This window comes from Serpula lacrymans, assembly GCF_000218685.1.
Source record: "Serpula lacrymans var. lacrymans S7.9 unplaced genomic scaffold SERLAscaffold_1, whole genome shotgun sequence".
In the NCBI taxonomy this organism is placed as follows: domain Eukaryota; kingdom Fungi; phylum Basidiomycota; class Agaricomycetes; order Boletales; family Serpulaceae; genus Serpula; species Serpula lacrymans.
The window spans coordinates 4,449,281-4,466,478 of NW_006763290.1; the positions used below are offsets into that span (position 1 = coordinate 4,449,281).

General features: G+C 41.9%; 3 protein-coding genes across 3 annotated transcripts; 1 reads left to right on the forward strand and 2 right to left on the reverse strand.

Moving 5' to 3' along the window:
- Positions 1-596: 596 nt before the first annotated feature.
- SERLADRAFT_404851 (uncharacterized protein) lies at positions 597-2,513 on the reverse strand (the record flags this gene model as incomplete). Its single annotated transcript, XM_007312688.1, has 6 exons — positions 597-938; positions 1,342-1,507; positions 1,560-1,639; positions 1,715-1,798; positions 1,895-2,037; positions 2,438-2,513. The coding sequence occupies 6 exons, from the start codon at positions 2,511-2,513 to the stop codon at positions 597-599; spliced, it is 891 nt and encodes a 296-aa protein (XP_007312750.1).
- Positions 2,514-4,128: 1,615 nt separating this feature from the next.
- Positions 4,129-8,825, forward strand: SERLADRAFT_404852 (uncharacterized protein; the record flags this gene model as incomplete). Its single annotated transcript, XM_007312689.1, has 20 exons — positions 4,129-4,197; positions 4,296-4,526; positions 4,596-4,716; positions 4,873-4,890; positions 5,000-5,128; positions 5,439-5,534; positions 6,066-6,157; positions 6,334-6,440; positions 6,703-6,708; positions 6,782-6,798; positions 6,895-6,906; positions 6,967-7,022; positions 7,150-7,174; positions 7,486-7,648; positions 7,717-7,813; positions 7,867-8,038; positions 8,151-8,248; positions 8,494-8,603; positions 8,656-8,724; positions 8,810-8,825. 20 exons carry the CDS (start codon positions 4,129-4,131, stop codon positions 8,823-8,825), a joined length of 1,704 nt encoding a protein of 567 aa, XP_007312751.1.
- Positions 8,826-10,438: 1,613 nt separating this feature from the next.
- On the reverse strand, positions 10,439-16,995 carry SERLADRAFT_404853 (uncharacterized protein; the record flags this gene model as incomplete). Its single annotated transcript, XM_007312690.1, has 21 exons — positions 10,439-10,651; positions 10,905-10,964; positions 11,018-11,131; positions 11,183-11,352; positions 11,404-11,562; positions 11,611-11,869; positions 11,948-12,252; positions 12,433-12,502; positions 12,635-12,738; positions 12,884-12,899; positions 13,543-13,605; positions 14,207-14,305; positions 14,358-14,545; positions 14,745-14,748; positions 14,871-15,232; positions 15,286-15,675; positions 15,839-16,010; positions 16,332-16,452; positions 16,473-16,536; positions 16,570-16,927; positions 16,981-16,995. The coding sequence occupies 21 exons, from the start codon at positions 16,993-16,995 to the stop codon at positions 10,439-10,441; spliced, it is 3,306 nt and encodes a 1,101-aa protein (XP_007312752.1).
- Positions 16,996-17,198: the final 203 nt, after the last annotated feature.

A 17,198-nucleotide genomic window follows, 5' to 3' on the forward strand; every position in this document is an offset into this window, starting at 1 on the left:
CTTTGAAGCGTTTGATACGCTGGAAATCTTGGTCCACTTCCATATCCTGTGGTTGATCGTGACTTCAAATTACTCTTGAAGATTTTTCTGAGATTCAAAATCGGTTTGCTTGGATTAGAAGCTATTGCCAAACAAACACTACTGTATTAGGAAACTCAGTGCTTTAACCATTTTCGCAGGAGGCTTGTTCTGCTATAGGCAAACAATTAAAATAAGTGAAGTACCACTACAATATACATAATATGCATTCACTATTTGTATCCAATGATGCCACTCTTCCTTAGAGCAGTAAGTTCCAGCGTTGTATCATTGTAGATCCAAAGGTCAGATTTTATCACTAAAAATGGAAATTTTTTGTCAAGGTATATCTGAGCTTTATAATGCGAAAATAATTACAAACTTTATGACATAGCCTTCTAAAGGCTTGCTAGGCCTGCAAGCCAGCTAATATCATGTGATAACCATCTATAGCCACGTGATTCATAGCAGTCATAGCTCAGTTCAGTCACATGACACAATAGTTCAGCTTGGTTACAAAGCCAATTTTAGCCGAGACCGTGGCAACACTAGTCCTAACCGTGGCATTTGCAGACAAATCAACCACCATCATTCGCATTGTTCCCGCTACTATTGCCTGCTGCATCAGTTCCCAGGCCACCGCTTTCAGTATTATTGCCCTCATATCTGCCTCTCTTGTGCTCAGTATACCAAGATGTATAGCAAAGATAGGCATTTATAATGACACCCTTATTGAGAGCTTCCTTAAAAAACTGCCAGTTCACTGAGAACGGTACTGGCACCAACCCAGGGTAGACCTTGTCTACCATAGCACACCAAGCCTCCTGCAATGCCTTGTTCACAGCTGCTAAGTTTCTCTCCTGTGGTAACAGCTGACCTGCCTGTGGTATCCTTAGCATCAACCAAATGTTACCAAAATACTGCAGTATGTACTGTCATTTCCCAATTTTTAATGTAGACTTCAACATTGCACATGAAGTGGCCCACCCACTTGTAGTTGTACCCAAATAATGGATCAGAACAACTATATTCCTTACAAGTGGTGAACCATTGTTTACGTGAGGGAAGTGAAAAAGCTCAAGCAATAGCATGATTGGATGTAGGTGATGCGTATCCATGTTCTTTAATGTCTATGATCATCGCTCCTACAACAGATGGAATTAATATATGATTTGCAATACGGGCTCAGGCGCTGTTTTAGGTCTTGGTAAAGTATGTCTCTACTGGAAATATAAGGCCAATCTGAGGGCGTTCAATACTGATATTTGGCCTGTTGTCACTGGTCTCATTGCTCTGTACCTTAAAGCTTTCAGCCGTGCTTACATCCCACATGGACATAGGGTTGGATATGTTATCTGTTCCCACACTTGCGTCCTGCACCCCCATGGCTTTTAAAAAACAGTTGCACAGATGTTCAGTGGATGCCTTGTGTATAGAAGAGGGTGGACCAAACATAATCAAAATCTTTGAGATAACATCCCAATAGTACCTATTTATACCGGGTAAGTTCACAGTGAAAATTGCTATCAATAGATTCATACCTAATTGAAAGTGTATCCTTTCTCCCTAGCTTTTTCAAAATACTGTGGGGTTCCAAATATTCAACATTCTTGAAAGTAATCTAGGTCAAAAGAAAAGACAGGCAGATGATTGGTGAGCACACTGTTGACAGAATAGATTTTTATTAATGACGTACCTCTTTTCCTGTCACAATTTGACCTGGGACAAGGCCCTGGGTGTTAGGTGCAAAAAATGCTGCTGCTTTGTTGAAAATAGCTACCTATGTTGGGTGCTGACAATGATCCATTTTGTAATTCACCGTAAGTTGGTTCACAACAGGCATAACACCATATTGTGTGGTCTGAGCTGGACGTACTTCTTTGGCAGGGTATAGTGCAGAGGGGACACTGTCAACTGTGACAACACTCAATATCACCCGGACCTGATGGGCTGATGGTGTGTTCTCATTGTGCGCACTTAATTCTGTTATCACTGCTATGAGCCTGAGGACTTGAAATTCTGGTCATCAAAGATAGTGTTGGAGAACTAGTAGAGAAATATGAAACTCGGGAAGAGCCCTTCAAATATTCTCTATTGTAAATTGCCATAATGACTGTTTTGTTTGCAGTTGCAGTGGTTTACCTCAAGCTCTCTTCTGACTGTTATATGCTGTAAAATATTGTATTTACTTCCCATCAATAATCGCAAAGGTATGGATGCTAATTACCATATAAAGGGAAATACCCAATTAGAGGGATTTTGAGATACAGTATCAGGTGAGTAATTCTTATTTTGTACAATACACACAATGATTTGAGCTATTAAGAATTGGATGAGAAGGTAGACCAATGATCTCTATGGCGTAATTTGGCTGGTTTATAGCAAGTGAGATCTAACTGAGAAGACAGTATGCATTTACTTAGGTCTTCCTCTGAGATGTAACACTGCATGAGATCACATTGACAAGCCTCTTCAGCCCAACAAACTTCCCACATGTGAGCCCCCTTCCTATAAGTGCTTATCTGACTATGTATGTAGTTTAGTTCCTTATGCAGGGCTTCATTTTGAGTCTGTAAGAGTTTGTCATTGGTACGTGTCAGTTAATTCAAGGCAACAGCATTCTCATAATCTGCGGTCAAACATTAGCCCAGTACACCCAGAAAAAACTATGAGCACCCACCACTTGAGCCATCAGCAGCAGATTTTTGCTTCTGCAAAAACCTGCACCTAGAGCAACACTGATTTTGTGTTCCATCCTAAACAACAACAACAGTATATATTTTAGAGTAAAACTGATGTAATATTAAACTGTACTCACAATTAGAACCAAGCAAAGTGATGGGACACTGTTTCTGAAGGCTGGTGTTGCAAAGAATGAAATAAGTTTGCTGCCCTAGCAAAAGCTGCAGTGTCAGAAGATTCAGCAATGTTGGGGCACTCTGGGTGCTGCATGTGTGCATATTCCAAGTCACTCTCGACATCCTGAGGATACATTGGGTTGCCAATGATGAAGTGAATTGCAAGGTGATTGTTTGTGTTATGACAACATGAAAATGATGGACTCACTTTCTTATATAGCTGCAATGGATTTAATCAGACAACAATTATGAGTTATCATGGTGGTTGTTTGGAGCTCTGGGATGTTGCAACTGAAGAGAAGCCGCTTGCTTGGGTGGGTTTCACCAGGCCGCTCTAATGCAGGTCTGTGTTTGACCATTCTAGTGTAGTTTTAGTGCCTGGCAGTATCTGATCATCGAGTCTTGTAGAGCTACTGAACTGAGCGGAATTTGATAAGGTCCACACCCAACCACTGTGCCATTTGCTTGGGCAGGCTAATGTCCAGTCATTGACAGTTGGTTCCTCAAAAAAATCTGCAAATATCTACAAATTGCCCACACTATAGCAAAATGTTATCCGCTGACCCTTTATGTATCCGGTGTCAGGTGAATGGTCTGTATTGTTGTAGTGCAAAGTTTGGTGTCAGAAATTGAATTATAAAGTTTGGTAAGGGTTACAGCTATGATTCTAGCCAGACAGTGGGACCACATCATGATAATGGATGGAAAACCTTATTCACTGATGTCGCCAAGTCTCTCTCTCAGGTTGTGCCTTCAAATTATCCTGCCAGCAAGGTTGCAATACTCTGATTCAGGTTTGGCTGTGCCAGTGAAGTTGGGACATGAAAGTTGTTCCAGCTCAGAGATCTGAGCCAGCTTGGCCAACGCAGTCTATTACTAATAAACCTAAGTGAAACTCAGCCGCTGCCCAAGAGGCTATAGAAACGACTGAGGTATTCCTATACTAAACCCCCTACTACTTATAGTTGGAGGTGCTACTCGCTACAGTATAATGACTCCTAGGAGTACAATAGTTACTCCATGGAGTGGTGGCTATGCTCCATGGAGAACAATGGCTGCTTTGGCAGAGACCGGGTTTATCCGGTTTTGTCAATTACCAGCCAAACAGAACCAGAATCTGTACAGCCCAGCATTAGCAGGCGTTGGCATCAATGTCACTTTGACTCTCACCAATCTCAGGCTGGTTGTATGGCCTGTAGACCTGATTTAAGTTCAGGATATATCGTCCATTCAACAGAGTCTTGCACTATCCATGGATCTGCTACTCCCTCAGGCTATACCAATGGCTTTCAAGTTTGGGGTCAAACTTACTCAAGCTACAGTAAATGCTCAATTTGGCCTGGATAGACTACTTCAGGGATGACCGCCAATAGTAGCCCAAGTTATGGTAAACTTATGATTTATATTGCACAACCTCAGTGTCTTTCAGATGATTTGGATATCACAATAGTTGATGCTCAGACTGATTTCAAACATGCCTTGGTGCTTCAGGACTGCAATAATAACATCAGTGTCTCCTTAGATTGGAATGCGCATCAAGATTGGGTACCTCAACAAGAATTCCCAAACCTCTGCGCTAGCAAGGCATTTTTAGATAGTCATATAAACCAGGAATCGGCAGTTTACAATATGGACCTAAATCAAGAGAGTGTGTGTTAGGATATCTTTCTTTTGTGTTGATTGTTGATCACTAATCTCAACATCATCAACCACCATCAGCATCACGTAGTCAATGACCATATTATGGGCAAAGACTACCCTCAACAAGAGTCCATGCATATGCCCAGTACATATGTTGAACCACCCCTATATAATGAACATGACATATTGGTTGCTGCTGGTGCGCTACAGGTATCTTGTTCTTTTGTTGTCATTTATTCAGTTTACTGAGTGCTCATGCACAATCTCAGTTTCACCACATATCAACAGACATATTATTATAACTAAGGCAGATTTTTAATAGAACTATGTGAATTGTCTTGATCTTATCCATAAGTCCTCCAACTCCATTCTTGTAAGTACAATGCCTGCTCCTTCGCCAAAAAGTTCTTCATCAGTAGCTTTGAAGATATACTGTATATCTGATATATTGACAGGCCTCACATTGCTTGCATTGATTCTAGCTTCATCCATCACAGTACAAATTTCTGCTATTTGGGCTTCTGTTGCAGAGCACCTGATGCAGCTCATAGTGCTTCTTGTTTCAATAATGCACATAGAAGTAGAAGATGGTGTAGGCATAATTTTGCAAGGTACTCATGGGTCCACAGGATTGTCCTCTCTACACGTCTGATATTGAGTTTATGCTGTAAGATCACCTTTGAATCTGTTTTTTAATGTGATAGTCAGATGTAATGAAGCATGAGCGTATAGATAAGTCTTACCATATATGTAGTGACGTGTTGAGTGTCGTCACCAAAAGGACCCATGGAGAATGAACTTGAACTTGGGGAGGTTGGAGTTAAAGGTGACTTTTGGCTAGTATAGTGTGATGAACTTGAGAATATTCTATAGTAGTGGGCTGGAAAAGTTATTGTGACAGCTAGATCAATATTTCAACAGTTCAAAGAGATGATACTCACCAAAAAAGTGGGAGGATTCCAATACGAGAAGTGTCCCATAATACAAGCAGGATTATCTTTGAGCTCTGGGACTGGAGTATGTGCCAGTCTGAACTGGGAATGAGTAGTCCTTGATATAAATGATTGGAGCAGAGATATCAGGGTAAAGGTAGAGGTTGAATCAGCTCACCAGCAAATTGGAGTCCAACTTGGGTGTTAAATGATTTTCCAGCAAAGTTCCTTTGTGCTAATTTTTCAAAGCAATTGTTTGCAGGGCTCGCTTATATCAGTCCAGCTGTTAAAATAATGCAGACCGTTCTCCAGTGCCATTAATACAATTGCAAGTCCAAGCTAGACATTGGCAATCACTCAGCAACTTGAATCTAGAGTCTGCAACACCATGCTTTCTCTGAATCGTGTAATCTACCCAGGCTATCAGTGCTATGAAGGACTGCCAGTGTAGTAGCACAGAACACATGCACTCATTAGTGTGTTCATTGATTTCTGCTATCAGAGTGATATTATCATGTTCATCACAGCCACGGTAGTAAACCCAATATTGCAATGTCTAAGTTCTGGGCTTACTAGTACTACTACTGATCTTCTTGCATCTTGAGTCTTTCTCTAGGTCAACATATACGCCCAAGGTTGCGGATCATGGTTATGTGGGATGCTATTGTGTTTATCTGTGAGAATCACCTCCTCAATTCCAACTTGATGGTATGTAACATCCAAGTCCTCAACTATAGGCTAATCTCTCTGTATTGTGGACAGATTCTATTTTTTGTTGTTTGAATATAAATCTACTAGTAAAGGTTGCTATGTACTGATTAATAGATGTATTCTATCCTAAACCTTTAGCTTTGAGCAGGGACACTGTGTTTTCTATACTTTAGCTATCGCCATCATTTTCCTTCCTGGCCCAGCACAATATCTATCACAACCTGAAAACAGGGTTCAGCAGACCACACAATAGTGAAAAGATCAAAATTACCTTCTCTCAGTAAGCATTGATACTTGTCTATCTGCTTCTTCTTTTCCTGATGAAATTGCCTTAATGCATTTGTGCTGGCTTCAAAGATCTCTAATACGGACCAGACTGGTATCCCTGTAAAGACATGCAATCCACTGGGCAATACTATTGTGATGTCATCAAGTGTATCCCAACCTCCCCTGTGCAAATGTCTCTTCAACTCCTGCATATGCCCACAAGTCCTAGTGATGTTGAGAGTCATGAGAATGTAGCCAACACATGGATATTCTAGAATTGGGTACGTCTCAACATCCAAAGCATCCTACAGCTCAATCGGATATTTTTCCTCTGTAATCAATGATTGTGTTGAGGGTGTTGAGTGTTTCTGGTGAGTCCTTCTCCCACTTTTTCCCCGTTTTGTGGAGATCACCTGTCTTCTACACTTTGGTGTCTTGTTTTAGACTTGCTTTGAAGATATTACTAGGCCTCAAGCAGGGTGAGTCTAGCTTGTGCGTTAATGCACTGGGCCTTGTGCTCACTTTTATTCTTCTTAAAGGATTGGAGAACTTAGTGAATGTGGAGAGTATCAGAATAGAAGATGAGCTGAATGAGGTGGGCGTGGATGGCAATCTGCAGTTGTTTTAGGTGTGAGGTTCTATTTATAGTTCACAACATGCCAGTTATTTTGAGGGAATTGTAAGTCTTCAACAATTTTTTTGTGTCGCTAATTTGTTATCAGTTTCAGCTCTACAAGAGGTTTTCTGGTGCGGCCACATGTTACCTACAGTAAGGTAGGTCAAAAATGGACCTAATATTAACAGTACCGCAACACTAATCAAGGTTAACTTGAAATGTTTGCCATTGCTGCTGTGGATCAGATAAAAAGAGAAGCTCTTGATGTCTCTTCCCCTTTGTCTTTTGCCCTTCTTTCCTGTTTGTCATGACCTCGGTTGTTTCAACCCCTCTCCCCTCTCCTGAGGATGAAAATCACATAGACAGGTCTTAAAATCTGGCATCTTGAAAACTAAAAGGCGAGTAATTGGACTTACAGTTAGCTAATACATGCTATTGATAGGAAAAAATGTCAGTATTGACTCTTGGTTCAACCAAAGTTGTGGGATCTGGCGTCTGGTATCACTGTTTGATTCTATCAGTGACATGGTAGCTGAACACAATTGGCAAATTTATGAGCAAGATGACAAAGAGAATTTGGTGCAACCTCAAGACTATAGTGAAGAGTAAGTGTTTGTATCCTGTTTACAGAAGCAGCATAAAATTTGAAAAATAGCAAGAATTGTACATTTAGAGGGTTTAAGGAACTTGTATATTATGTTCCTGCCCTCAAGAAAAAGCTGAATGAAGATTTTGCAAGTAATAAAGAACTAGCTTCCATCTACAAGCAGGTATGTTTACACCCTGCCTTCTCTGAGATAGTTTCTTAACTACAATATTATAGTTACAAAAAGGATTGGATGGAGCGCAAGGCGACAACACTGGGAATATGAAGCCTGCGGCAGTGCAGTGGCTTCCAGAGTTATTCCCTACATTGTTTACTACTACTCTTGATCCTCTAGACAAAAGTTGGCAAGGCTTCTTGCACAATCTCACAGGCAGCCTTATTTGCCCTAGTGAGTATGATTGGAGCAATGCAATATATGTTTTCTCAACTGTGTTTTTTCTCACTCTCACTTCCTCTCAGCATCAAAGAACAGATTCATGATTGCCACCCCAAATATCTAGTCACAGCAAATTTGTGGCCAACCTTCATGTATGCTAATTATAAGTACAACCCCAAGGATATTGAGAAGGGGTTATTCCAAAGCACCTTATTGCTCAAAGTAAGCCAATATCTGTGTTATCTATTCATGATTGATACCACTGGCCTACAAATTTATCCTTACATCACCCTCCTCTGCATCCTCTGTACAAACACCCCAGATGTGTATCAGCCAAAAGTTGAACTTGTGAACATGTAGCATCACTGTTAGGCATATATACCGTCACACCTAGGTCCATAGCCTATATAGCAGTCCAGGTAAAGTATACCTTCATACCATCAAATCATACTCATGCTCTTTTGTAGCTTTATTTTAACTACCAGCAGTTATATAACAATATACTGGACTTCTTCAAAATGCCCCCAGGCCCAACTAGTAAGACCAAAATCGAAAACCTTCTTTTATGGTGGAACAGGTATGATTGTTTTATATTTTCTAAATAATGATATGTCTGATATTATATCTAGGAAAGTATTTGGACATTCACAAGCAGCAGTGTATTCTCCACAAGCTATTGAAAACACGTTGGTTTCATGGTTAGCTGCTCATCTTGAGCTAGTTAGATATTATACTCTAGTATAGTATTAGTTATGTGTGCTGTCATTCTTTATCATATGATAGTCAACAAATTGAATGATGCATGTGTTACATATTACCTAGCAGATCTCAATTGTATTGTATGTTACGGTAGGCGTAGAATGACAGCTCGCCCATTGTTTGTAAAACTTAGTAATATTTCATAATGATGGCTGAGACTAGTCTTAACTAGGTAGATCACTTGATATGATAAGAAGATTACCTGACTTGCAAATTACTTCAAGATAGCTAGATTAAAGAAAAATGTGCAACCAGTGGTATTCAATGCCCATATCACACCACCCTTGGCAGTGTTACGATACACATTTTTCGGACCTTTAATTTTCATTCTCCTCTTTAACTTTCTACTGTAGTTTTCACACAATGTGCCATGCAGCACTTTTCATTTTGTTCAAACTCCACATTCTCGTGCTGCGCTGCCTTTCTTCTTATTTCTAGCTACAAGTCTCTCACACAGTGGAGCTGGTCACACAGGCTGTGCCCCCTGACGTCATCAGCCACTGCTTTCATCAACTGTACAGTACATAAGTACAAACATGCTGTAGTAGTATATAACCTCAATAGATCCAGGAGACTCCTCAGTGAGTCCTCCTATTGTTTACCCACAACTAACTTGATCACATCTTAAGGGGTAACCACTCCCCCTCATCACTCTTTGCTTGTCTGAGTTGTGCACCAGAGTAACTAACTCTTGGTTGTTACAGGCAGCACTTCAAAATGGTTCTCACACACTAACAGAGGGGGTTATTCTGTAGGGAAAAACCTGTCTGTCAGACACCCTCTCAAATGAGGTTTTCTTTTAATTCCCAGATTATATTACATGCTCGTGGGGGGATATGTCAAGCTTTTATAGGAGTTACCAAAAGGCTATAGGTCAACCTCAGTTGAGGCTCTTGAATTCTAGATTGTGGTAGAGTCCGAGTGTTTACTTCCTTTGATGTAGTTACATTTCCAGACATTTTCCTATGTTTTTCTACTCGTTTTGTTTTCTTGAAGCTCATTCACAACCCCAGCAGGCACCAAGTGTAGGCTCTCAACCAGAGGGGTTTTTTGGTCTTGGAGTGTCATGCGAGGCTTGTGTGAGGGATCTAAACCAACAAATTTAACCAAGAAAATGATGATATATTCAGAGCAAATTAATACGGTATCAGCTAAAACAATAGGCAAACATAGTAACTGTATAGGTATGGTGAGAAGACAAGAATGGACACTATGGACAATGCATACACTTGGCAGTAGCTTAGGGAGCCGGTAGATTACCTATAATCTCTCCCTCAGGAATTGTGCTGGTTTCTCCATTTCCATGGGGCCGTTTGGCAACGGGTTGCACTCTGCTAGGGTCAGACAATGTGCTAGCTTGGAAAATGATGCTCAGGTGGATTTGTGGTGTACACAGGGCCTTCTCGCTGTCCACCATAGTATACTTCAGGTGGTATAAGCACCAAGGGTCTCAAACATTTTATTTTATGCAATGACCCCATATCCCTATGATGGGGCTCCTGCAATGGCCTAGATGGGACAAGATGATCCTGATAGGGGGGCACACGAGCATTGGAAAAGTCGTGTGGGGTGGCAACACCAACAATGACAGGTTCAGAGGAGTTGATTGGTTGAACTGCTGTGGAAGGAGTCAGCTTGTACATAATACAAAGGTTAATAGTACTCACGCCATAGCTTTGGGACGGGTTTGAAGAGCAATTGTTGTGGGCCTTGGTCGCGCAAAATTGCGGCTAGCTTGCAGTGCTCAGAGAGTGCCAAGTCAGATATACCTTTTGGTTTGGCTGTAGAAGATTGCTCTTCTCCTAGAAGAAACATCCAAATTTGTGACCAAGAGCCTCTGCAAATATTGAATGTGTGAGCGTCTACCTAGTTGAGAAAACAAACCAATGTATCAAGCTAAGTCAATATCAGCTTCCTGATCAGCACTAAATTGCTTTTCTCCTCCGTAATAGCCTCTTTGTTGCCCTCTTCAGAGCCTTCCAACATTATATCATGTTTGGGAGCAACATTTTCTTTGTATGGTCGTGAAATACATCTCCTATTGTGTTCAGCAAAATACAATTGCTGAGAGAGTAGATGAGTATTGTTGTAGATGAGCACATTAAACAACTTACTATACGTGAGCTTTGAAATTACCCATTATCTGGTTGTTATTTGCTTGACATTGGTCTTGAAAAAACTATAAAAAAGGTTAGCAACCTGATTTGATTTCACAAGGCTTTGTTTACTCACGTTCTCAGCGTCTGGCGTAGTATGAACAAATGTGAGAGAGGCATCTTGGTTTACAACACTACCAGCCATCATCATTACTACCTCAAAGTCATGAGTATTTGCTAGTGCCTCAACCTTGTGCAATGATCTGTCATATAATATCCCAAAACAATTGCAATCACTCACAAGTTGTACAAGTTTGCTTTTAAATTTGTTGAAGTCTTGCAAGTGCTGCGCAATCGTCTGTGGAATCTCAGAGCATGCTGCAGCCTCTTCAAATGCTTTGAGGATCTCTTGCCATGTATCTGGGTATGCTTTTTTGAAGCGCATATAGCACTCTTTACAAATCACTACTGCTGCAATAACAATAAGTTGAACTTTGATGTGTACCATGACAGATGACTTACAAGGGTTGCCTGTGACCTGATCCTCTGAAGAAGATCTCATTTTTTCCCTTTCTTGATGTACAGCAAAATATTGACCATAGATGTTCCAGAAGTTTTGAGTGTTGATCTTGCACAAGTGGGATATGTTCCAGAGATTGGTTATTTGCAACTCAGGTATTCCTGTACTGTACAAAAGTGCACTTATTTTGTTATCAAGATCTCAGAAACCCTGATGAAGAGTTGCATTGGTCTCATCAGATTGCCTGCCCAAAGCGACTTGGGTGATGCTCAACGGTGGTGTTTGTTCAATGTCTTCCATTGGTGGAAAGAGTTCATTGGCAACCTGTGTCTCATTTGGCAAGTCTGATTCTTGAGCGGTTTCAATGCCTTTAGCAGGTGTAGGAGGGATGACACACATATATGGAATGGCAGGAATGGCTATGTCATCTTGAGGTGCAGTGTTGTTAACACCATTGCTGCCTGCAAGCTGTGGGAGAACTGCAGTATTAATTGCAGAGTGTTGCAGAGCCTCTGATGACTCCCCAGTGTTGTTAGCTTGACATACCTTGGGGACTAAACTTTGGTAGAGAGCTGGATGATACATGAGAGATGGATAATTAACGGGTGGAGGGTTTCTGTGAGGCTCATGTGCGTGCTCTGGCTCAGGAGATACTTTACTGGCAACAGCAGCATATTGAAGAGGCTGTAGAGAGGGCTGAGCTGACAGTGGAAGTGGAGGTTGAGTGTGCTGACGAGACTTGTAGGTGCACAAGTTGTGGAGACTGGGGACACCATCCCCAACAAGGCCAGGAATCACAATATATTGATGTTTCTTGTTAGGCTTAGATGTTTGAGGTTGATCACTTGTGTCTGAGAGATGCGGATCAGAGTGATTAGGTGTGGAAAGGAAGGGGTCATCAAGGCTTCCTGAAGGAAAATTGTCCTGAGGCTGGATTAGTTTGGCCCTACAGGTTTGGGTATTATGAACAAGGCCTGAATCACGGTGCGTGACTCTGATGTGTGTTCAAAATTGTGTAGGTGTCACCTCACCCTCACGTATGTTGTGCCCTCCGCCTGCTTGTGCCACAATGAAGTCACCATCAGCTGAACTTACATCATCCTGCAAAACATCAGAGGCAGTTAATGTGCAAGGGTTTGGAGTGGAAACGCAAGTTTTGAATTTTAAATTGCGTGGAGACATGTTCTATAGGAAGGTTGTTAGTTTTGTCTTGATATGTGAGCCTTTACTTACATGTAGAGAATGCATTTCCGATAATATGAGGAGTGGTGCATGATAAACCAGTGTGCTACCAGATGGAACAGATGAATACCCTTTTGTAGATTGCAAAGCAGAAGCTAAAAGATAAAACAAGACCATAGATGGCTGAGATGATTTGAGTGCAGATGAATAGATACGGTACAAAACATGCATTCTGGATACAGACATAGGATGCTGGAGGACACGCACATAGAGACCGGTTTCTCTTTGAGACTTTCATACCTTGCAAGTCTGTGGTCTGAAAAGGGTAGATGGAATGGATCTGGTGGAGGTGAAAAAAATTAGAAGAGCAGAAGGGATTCTCACTGGCAACTTAGGATAAATTGCTGATGAGGCTTGCAGGGTGCGTGAGGCTACAAGGAAGCACTGGCAGATGATGGCAAGCACAAGCACAACAAGAAGACCAGAAGAATGTACAAATATTGTAAGTCATGTTGGAGGCGTCCCACCAATCATAGTGTGTATATCTATCCTACTGATTTTAACACATATCCCTAGCGTACAATTCTAGCTACAATATTACCGGAACCAGTCAAACAGATAGAGGAAAGCCCCTCCATCAGAGCCACATCAATTTTCTGAGTACTTTCCTACCTAGTGGTGCTTTTGGGTGCAGGGGCTGCTGTAGGTGGGATACAAATTTTGAGTACGCATTAGTCTCACTTTTCTTCCTTTAAACTTCATCATTCAACAAAGTAGGTGCTTATAAAGTCTCAAAGGCTATGCTAACTGATATATGTAAGGGAAAGGATACACAACAAGAGCAGAATACCCACTCATATGCTAAGTTCCATAAACAACAAAATTGAGTCACCCCTCATGCAGAACAAACAAACTTGGGCACTCCAATCTCACCTCCTCTACCCTACCAGTTAATTAACCTCGCTAGAAAAGCCCTCCCCAACTCCTATCTGTTCCATGAAGCCTTGCAAAGCACCAACAACCTTGATGAATCAAACCTAGAGCAGTGGAATTCCCTTCCACTTTACGACATATAAGAACCCAATGATACAATAGAGGAGGCTTGTTTCACCTCCAATCTTTTTGATGTAATGCATGGGCGGCGCTGGCGACAGGATAATGAGAGGATGAAATCTTGTGCTGCTATGTATAGAGATAGAGACTGTGCTAGGCTATAGAGTGCACTTCACATGGATGTATCTGAGCTGCTAACCCAGTGGAAGTCTCTTTATAGACTAATAGGTTATGTGGAGAGTTGTTGAAGGCATCAAGAAATGGCCAACAACCTCTTATTTTGGTGGGCTCGAGCTATATGTCACCGGAAGGCCAAATTATTGGTGTTAGCAGAGGGCAAGAATCCTTATATAGGGACTATACTACAGGAATTGAGAGCACAAGGATATGTAGATAGTGTCGGAAAGTGTCTATCACTCTCTTGTAGATTAGTCATGTTTGACCCTTGCAATACAGCCGCAATTACTGCTAATACCCATACCCCACAATCATATCCATTGCTCTGCAGTGGCTTGTGCTAAGGGGAAGAGGAGTGCGTGGCATCGTTAATAGAAGTACATCAAGACTTACCACTACAAGTTTGGCAACCCAGCCCTGTGTGTCCATCTGGCAAGCCTCACAGTGTCGACTTGCAAGGCCATGTAGCCTCATTATTAACATCATGATATCCTGCAATAAATCTCATGCTGAGTGATGAGATCAGAGAAAAATGATAACTGACCTTGACATCTGCTTTCCATCCCTTCTTGTCCGCAAAGCTGTCAAAGAGATGTAGCTCTTTTGTTGAGAAATGAGCAATACACAACACCCAGTGGCCAACAGGGTGTGGTCTATGGATGGGTATTATCCATATGTCCTTGTCCCAGCATGATGTCCATGACATGTTTCGCCAGAGAGCATCATTAGATGCTTTATATTGTATATGCAGTAGGTCATGTGTAGAAAGAAGTGCACACTGTTGAGTATAAGGGGACTTGAACTCAGAGTACAAGAGTGTTGCACAACCGTTCATACAAATGTTATTAAGATGAGCAGTGGAGGATGAGAGCCTACTGATGTCGCTGGTTTCAAATGTTTGCTGGGCAAATCCACCTTGAGCCTCTCATACCCTTCTGAAAATAGTACCAACAACAATTACAGTATTGTTATGACACAAAATGGGAAAAGTATCAATGCAAAGGTTCTAGTTATCAAATGTGAACGAAGGCAGACAACCAAGGGAATATAACTGTACCTCTGGAATCTCCCATACCATTTCTGCATTCCCTACTATAGCCTCTTCATTCTCTTCATCGTCTACATCTCCAGTGGATGCTTCTGTGATTATGTCACCTAGAGTGACTTGTTCAGGCTCGAGCAGGACCTTATTATCAGTAAGGTCTAGGAGGTCACCATCACCATCATCAGGGGGCAAGTCAGGGATGATCCAGTGGTAAGTGGCAGGGACGGAGCCTCCTAAGAGTGTTGCTGCAAGCCTGATAGCTTCACTAGCTTGGCTGTCATAGCGTGCTTGAGAGGCAAGTGGGCCCTCTAGTCTTTTTTGAAGGTGATGCAAGTAGTTACACTGTTGCTGCAGTGCCAGTTTAAATGTGCTATCTGTGAGGAGTAAGTGATAATCAGAACACAGGGCTTAATACAAATAAACATACAAGCTGGCATGCAAAGAGCAAGTTCAATTGCTGCTAGTTCCTGCCCAAACCATCGACATATGTTGTCAGCCTCCATGCCCAGGCGGCATTGTTCCTCTTTACATCTATCCCATTTAAGGACTGCACAAATACCATAACCTACATCCGGGTCTTCCAACCAAGGCGGAATCTCACTAACAGATGGAGATATCCAAACATCTTCTATGAGGGTCTGGTCATTTTGTAGATCATTGAGTTTTGTTGGGAGAGGTGTTGGAAGGGGTATGGCCCAGGATAGATCATAGAGGGTATGCAAATGCTTGCAGTACATATTGAACTTCTGAAATGCAGTCATAAGAGCAGGCTGCCTCTTGGAAATAGCCTGCCATGTTTGCTGGTGGAGCTTTATACCTAATATACTAAATTCAATATGCCATATTACATTAGGAGGGAATGTCACCAAGTGTTTGCTGCGCCCCTCCAACTGTGCAATCAAGTTTATCCCACTCAAAAAAACTCCTGATTGCCCATTTTCAAATATTGATTTTGAGATCTTGGGCTTTCAAGAGAGTACAAACAAACTCCAAGTCTATGCCGTTGAGTTCAGGGAACTTGTCATGTGCATTGATAGACGCGCATAAGACATCAACTTTGTTCATCAGACACTTGTGCCCACACTCAAGGCTTCCAAGGGCCTCTAGTGTCTTCTCTGACGCAGAGTCCTTTTCTATGATGGATCTTGTTACCTGTAAAGCCTTGTCCAAAAGATTTAAGTCAGCCTGTGTGATATAACAGTGTCTAGTCCTCTTTTGAGGGAGGCAGGAGCATCTGCAAATAGTGTCAGCATCACCTGCTTTCAAGAACCTCATAAGTACTTAGGAGCACAAACTGAGAGCTGGGACTCTTGTTGCACTATCCAACATCTTACAATAGAACCATGTTAGCTTGAGCTGGTAGTAATGAAAATAGATGTTGAATGAGTGCTACAGCATACTTCTGCTGTTCACCAGGTGTGTCAATATTGGCAAAAGAAAGGGGATATTGTGACGGCAGATAAGTGCCATTACTCCAGTATTATCAAAGCTATCCATTGCAATTGCAACTGCCTTTTTCTTCTTACCATCTGTGGCTTGGTATAAGCTCTGGCAATGGTCAATAGCCTCACCAGGCACCAGGGCTTTGACTACCCTGGGGATCTGCTTTTGGACCTTGTTGATTCAATGATCAACTTCTGGAGGAAATATGCAGGCTCGTAGAATTGCAGGCAATCACCTGCAGAACATCCATGGCAATGATGAAAGTTACCATTGGTAGCGGTGTGGATATTTCCACCTTCATCTAGCAGCCTTACAAAAGAATTGCCTCCAAAGCAGGCAGGGCAGTATTGGACCAGAATGGAGGCACAATGCCCTCTTGTCAAAGGCTGAGAGATAGTTGGGGTGATAGTTGGGGGAAGTGCAGTTGGAGATAGAGGTGTAGGAGTGGAAGTACTGGAGGACATTGGTGAAAAGGGAAAGGTGGGAGGCTCCTGAGTGGCTACCACAAGATCACAACAGTGCTGGACCGCAACCTCCACTTGGCGCTCAACTTTGACTTGTAGGATGTCGTACCACTGAATGGCATGTCCAAGGCTACACAGAAAAGGCTCTTGAATGGCTTCACCCTGTGAGGTAATTGTTCTGATGTTTTGTAGGTGGCATTAAATAATGTACATACCTCTGAGGTGGTCATTCCGAAGCCTCTGCAGGTAACTGTTCTGATGTTTTGTAGGTGGCATTAAATAATGTACATACCTCTGAGTTGGTCATTCTGAAGCCTCTGCATATGTAGTGAGTATTCAAAGCAGCGGTCAGGGTGTTGATGACATTGCAAGATTGTTCAAACAGGGCCTGATAGAATGTTAATAAGCCGATTGAAACTGCCATGCAATGTTG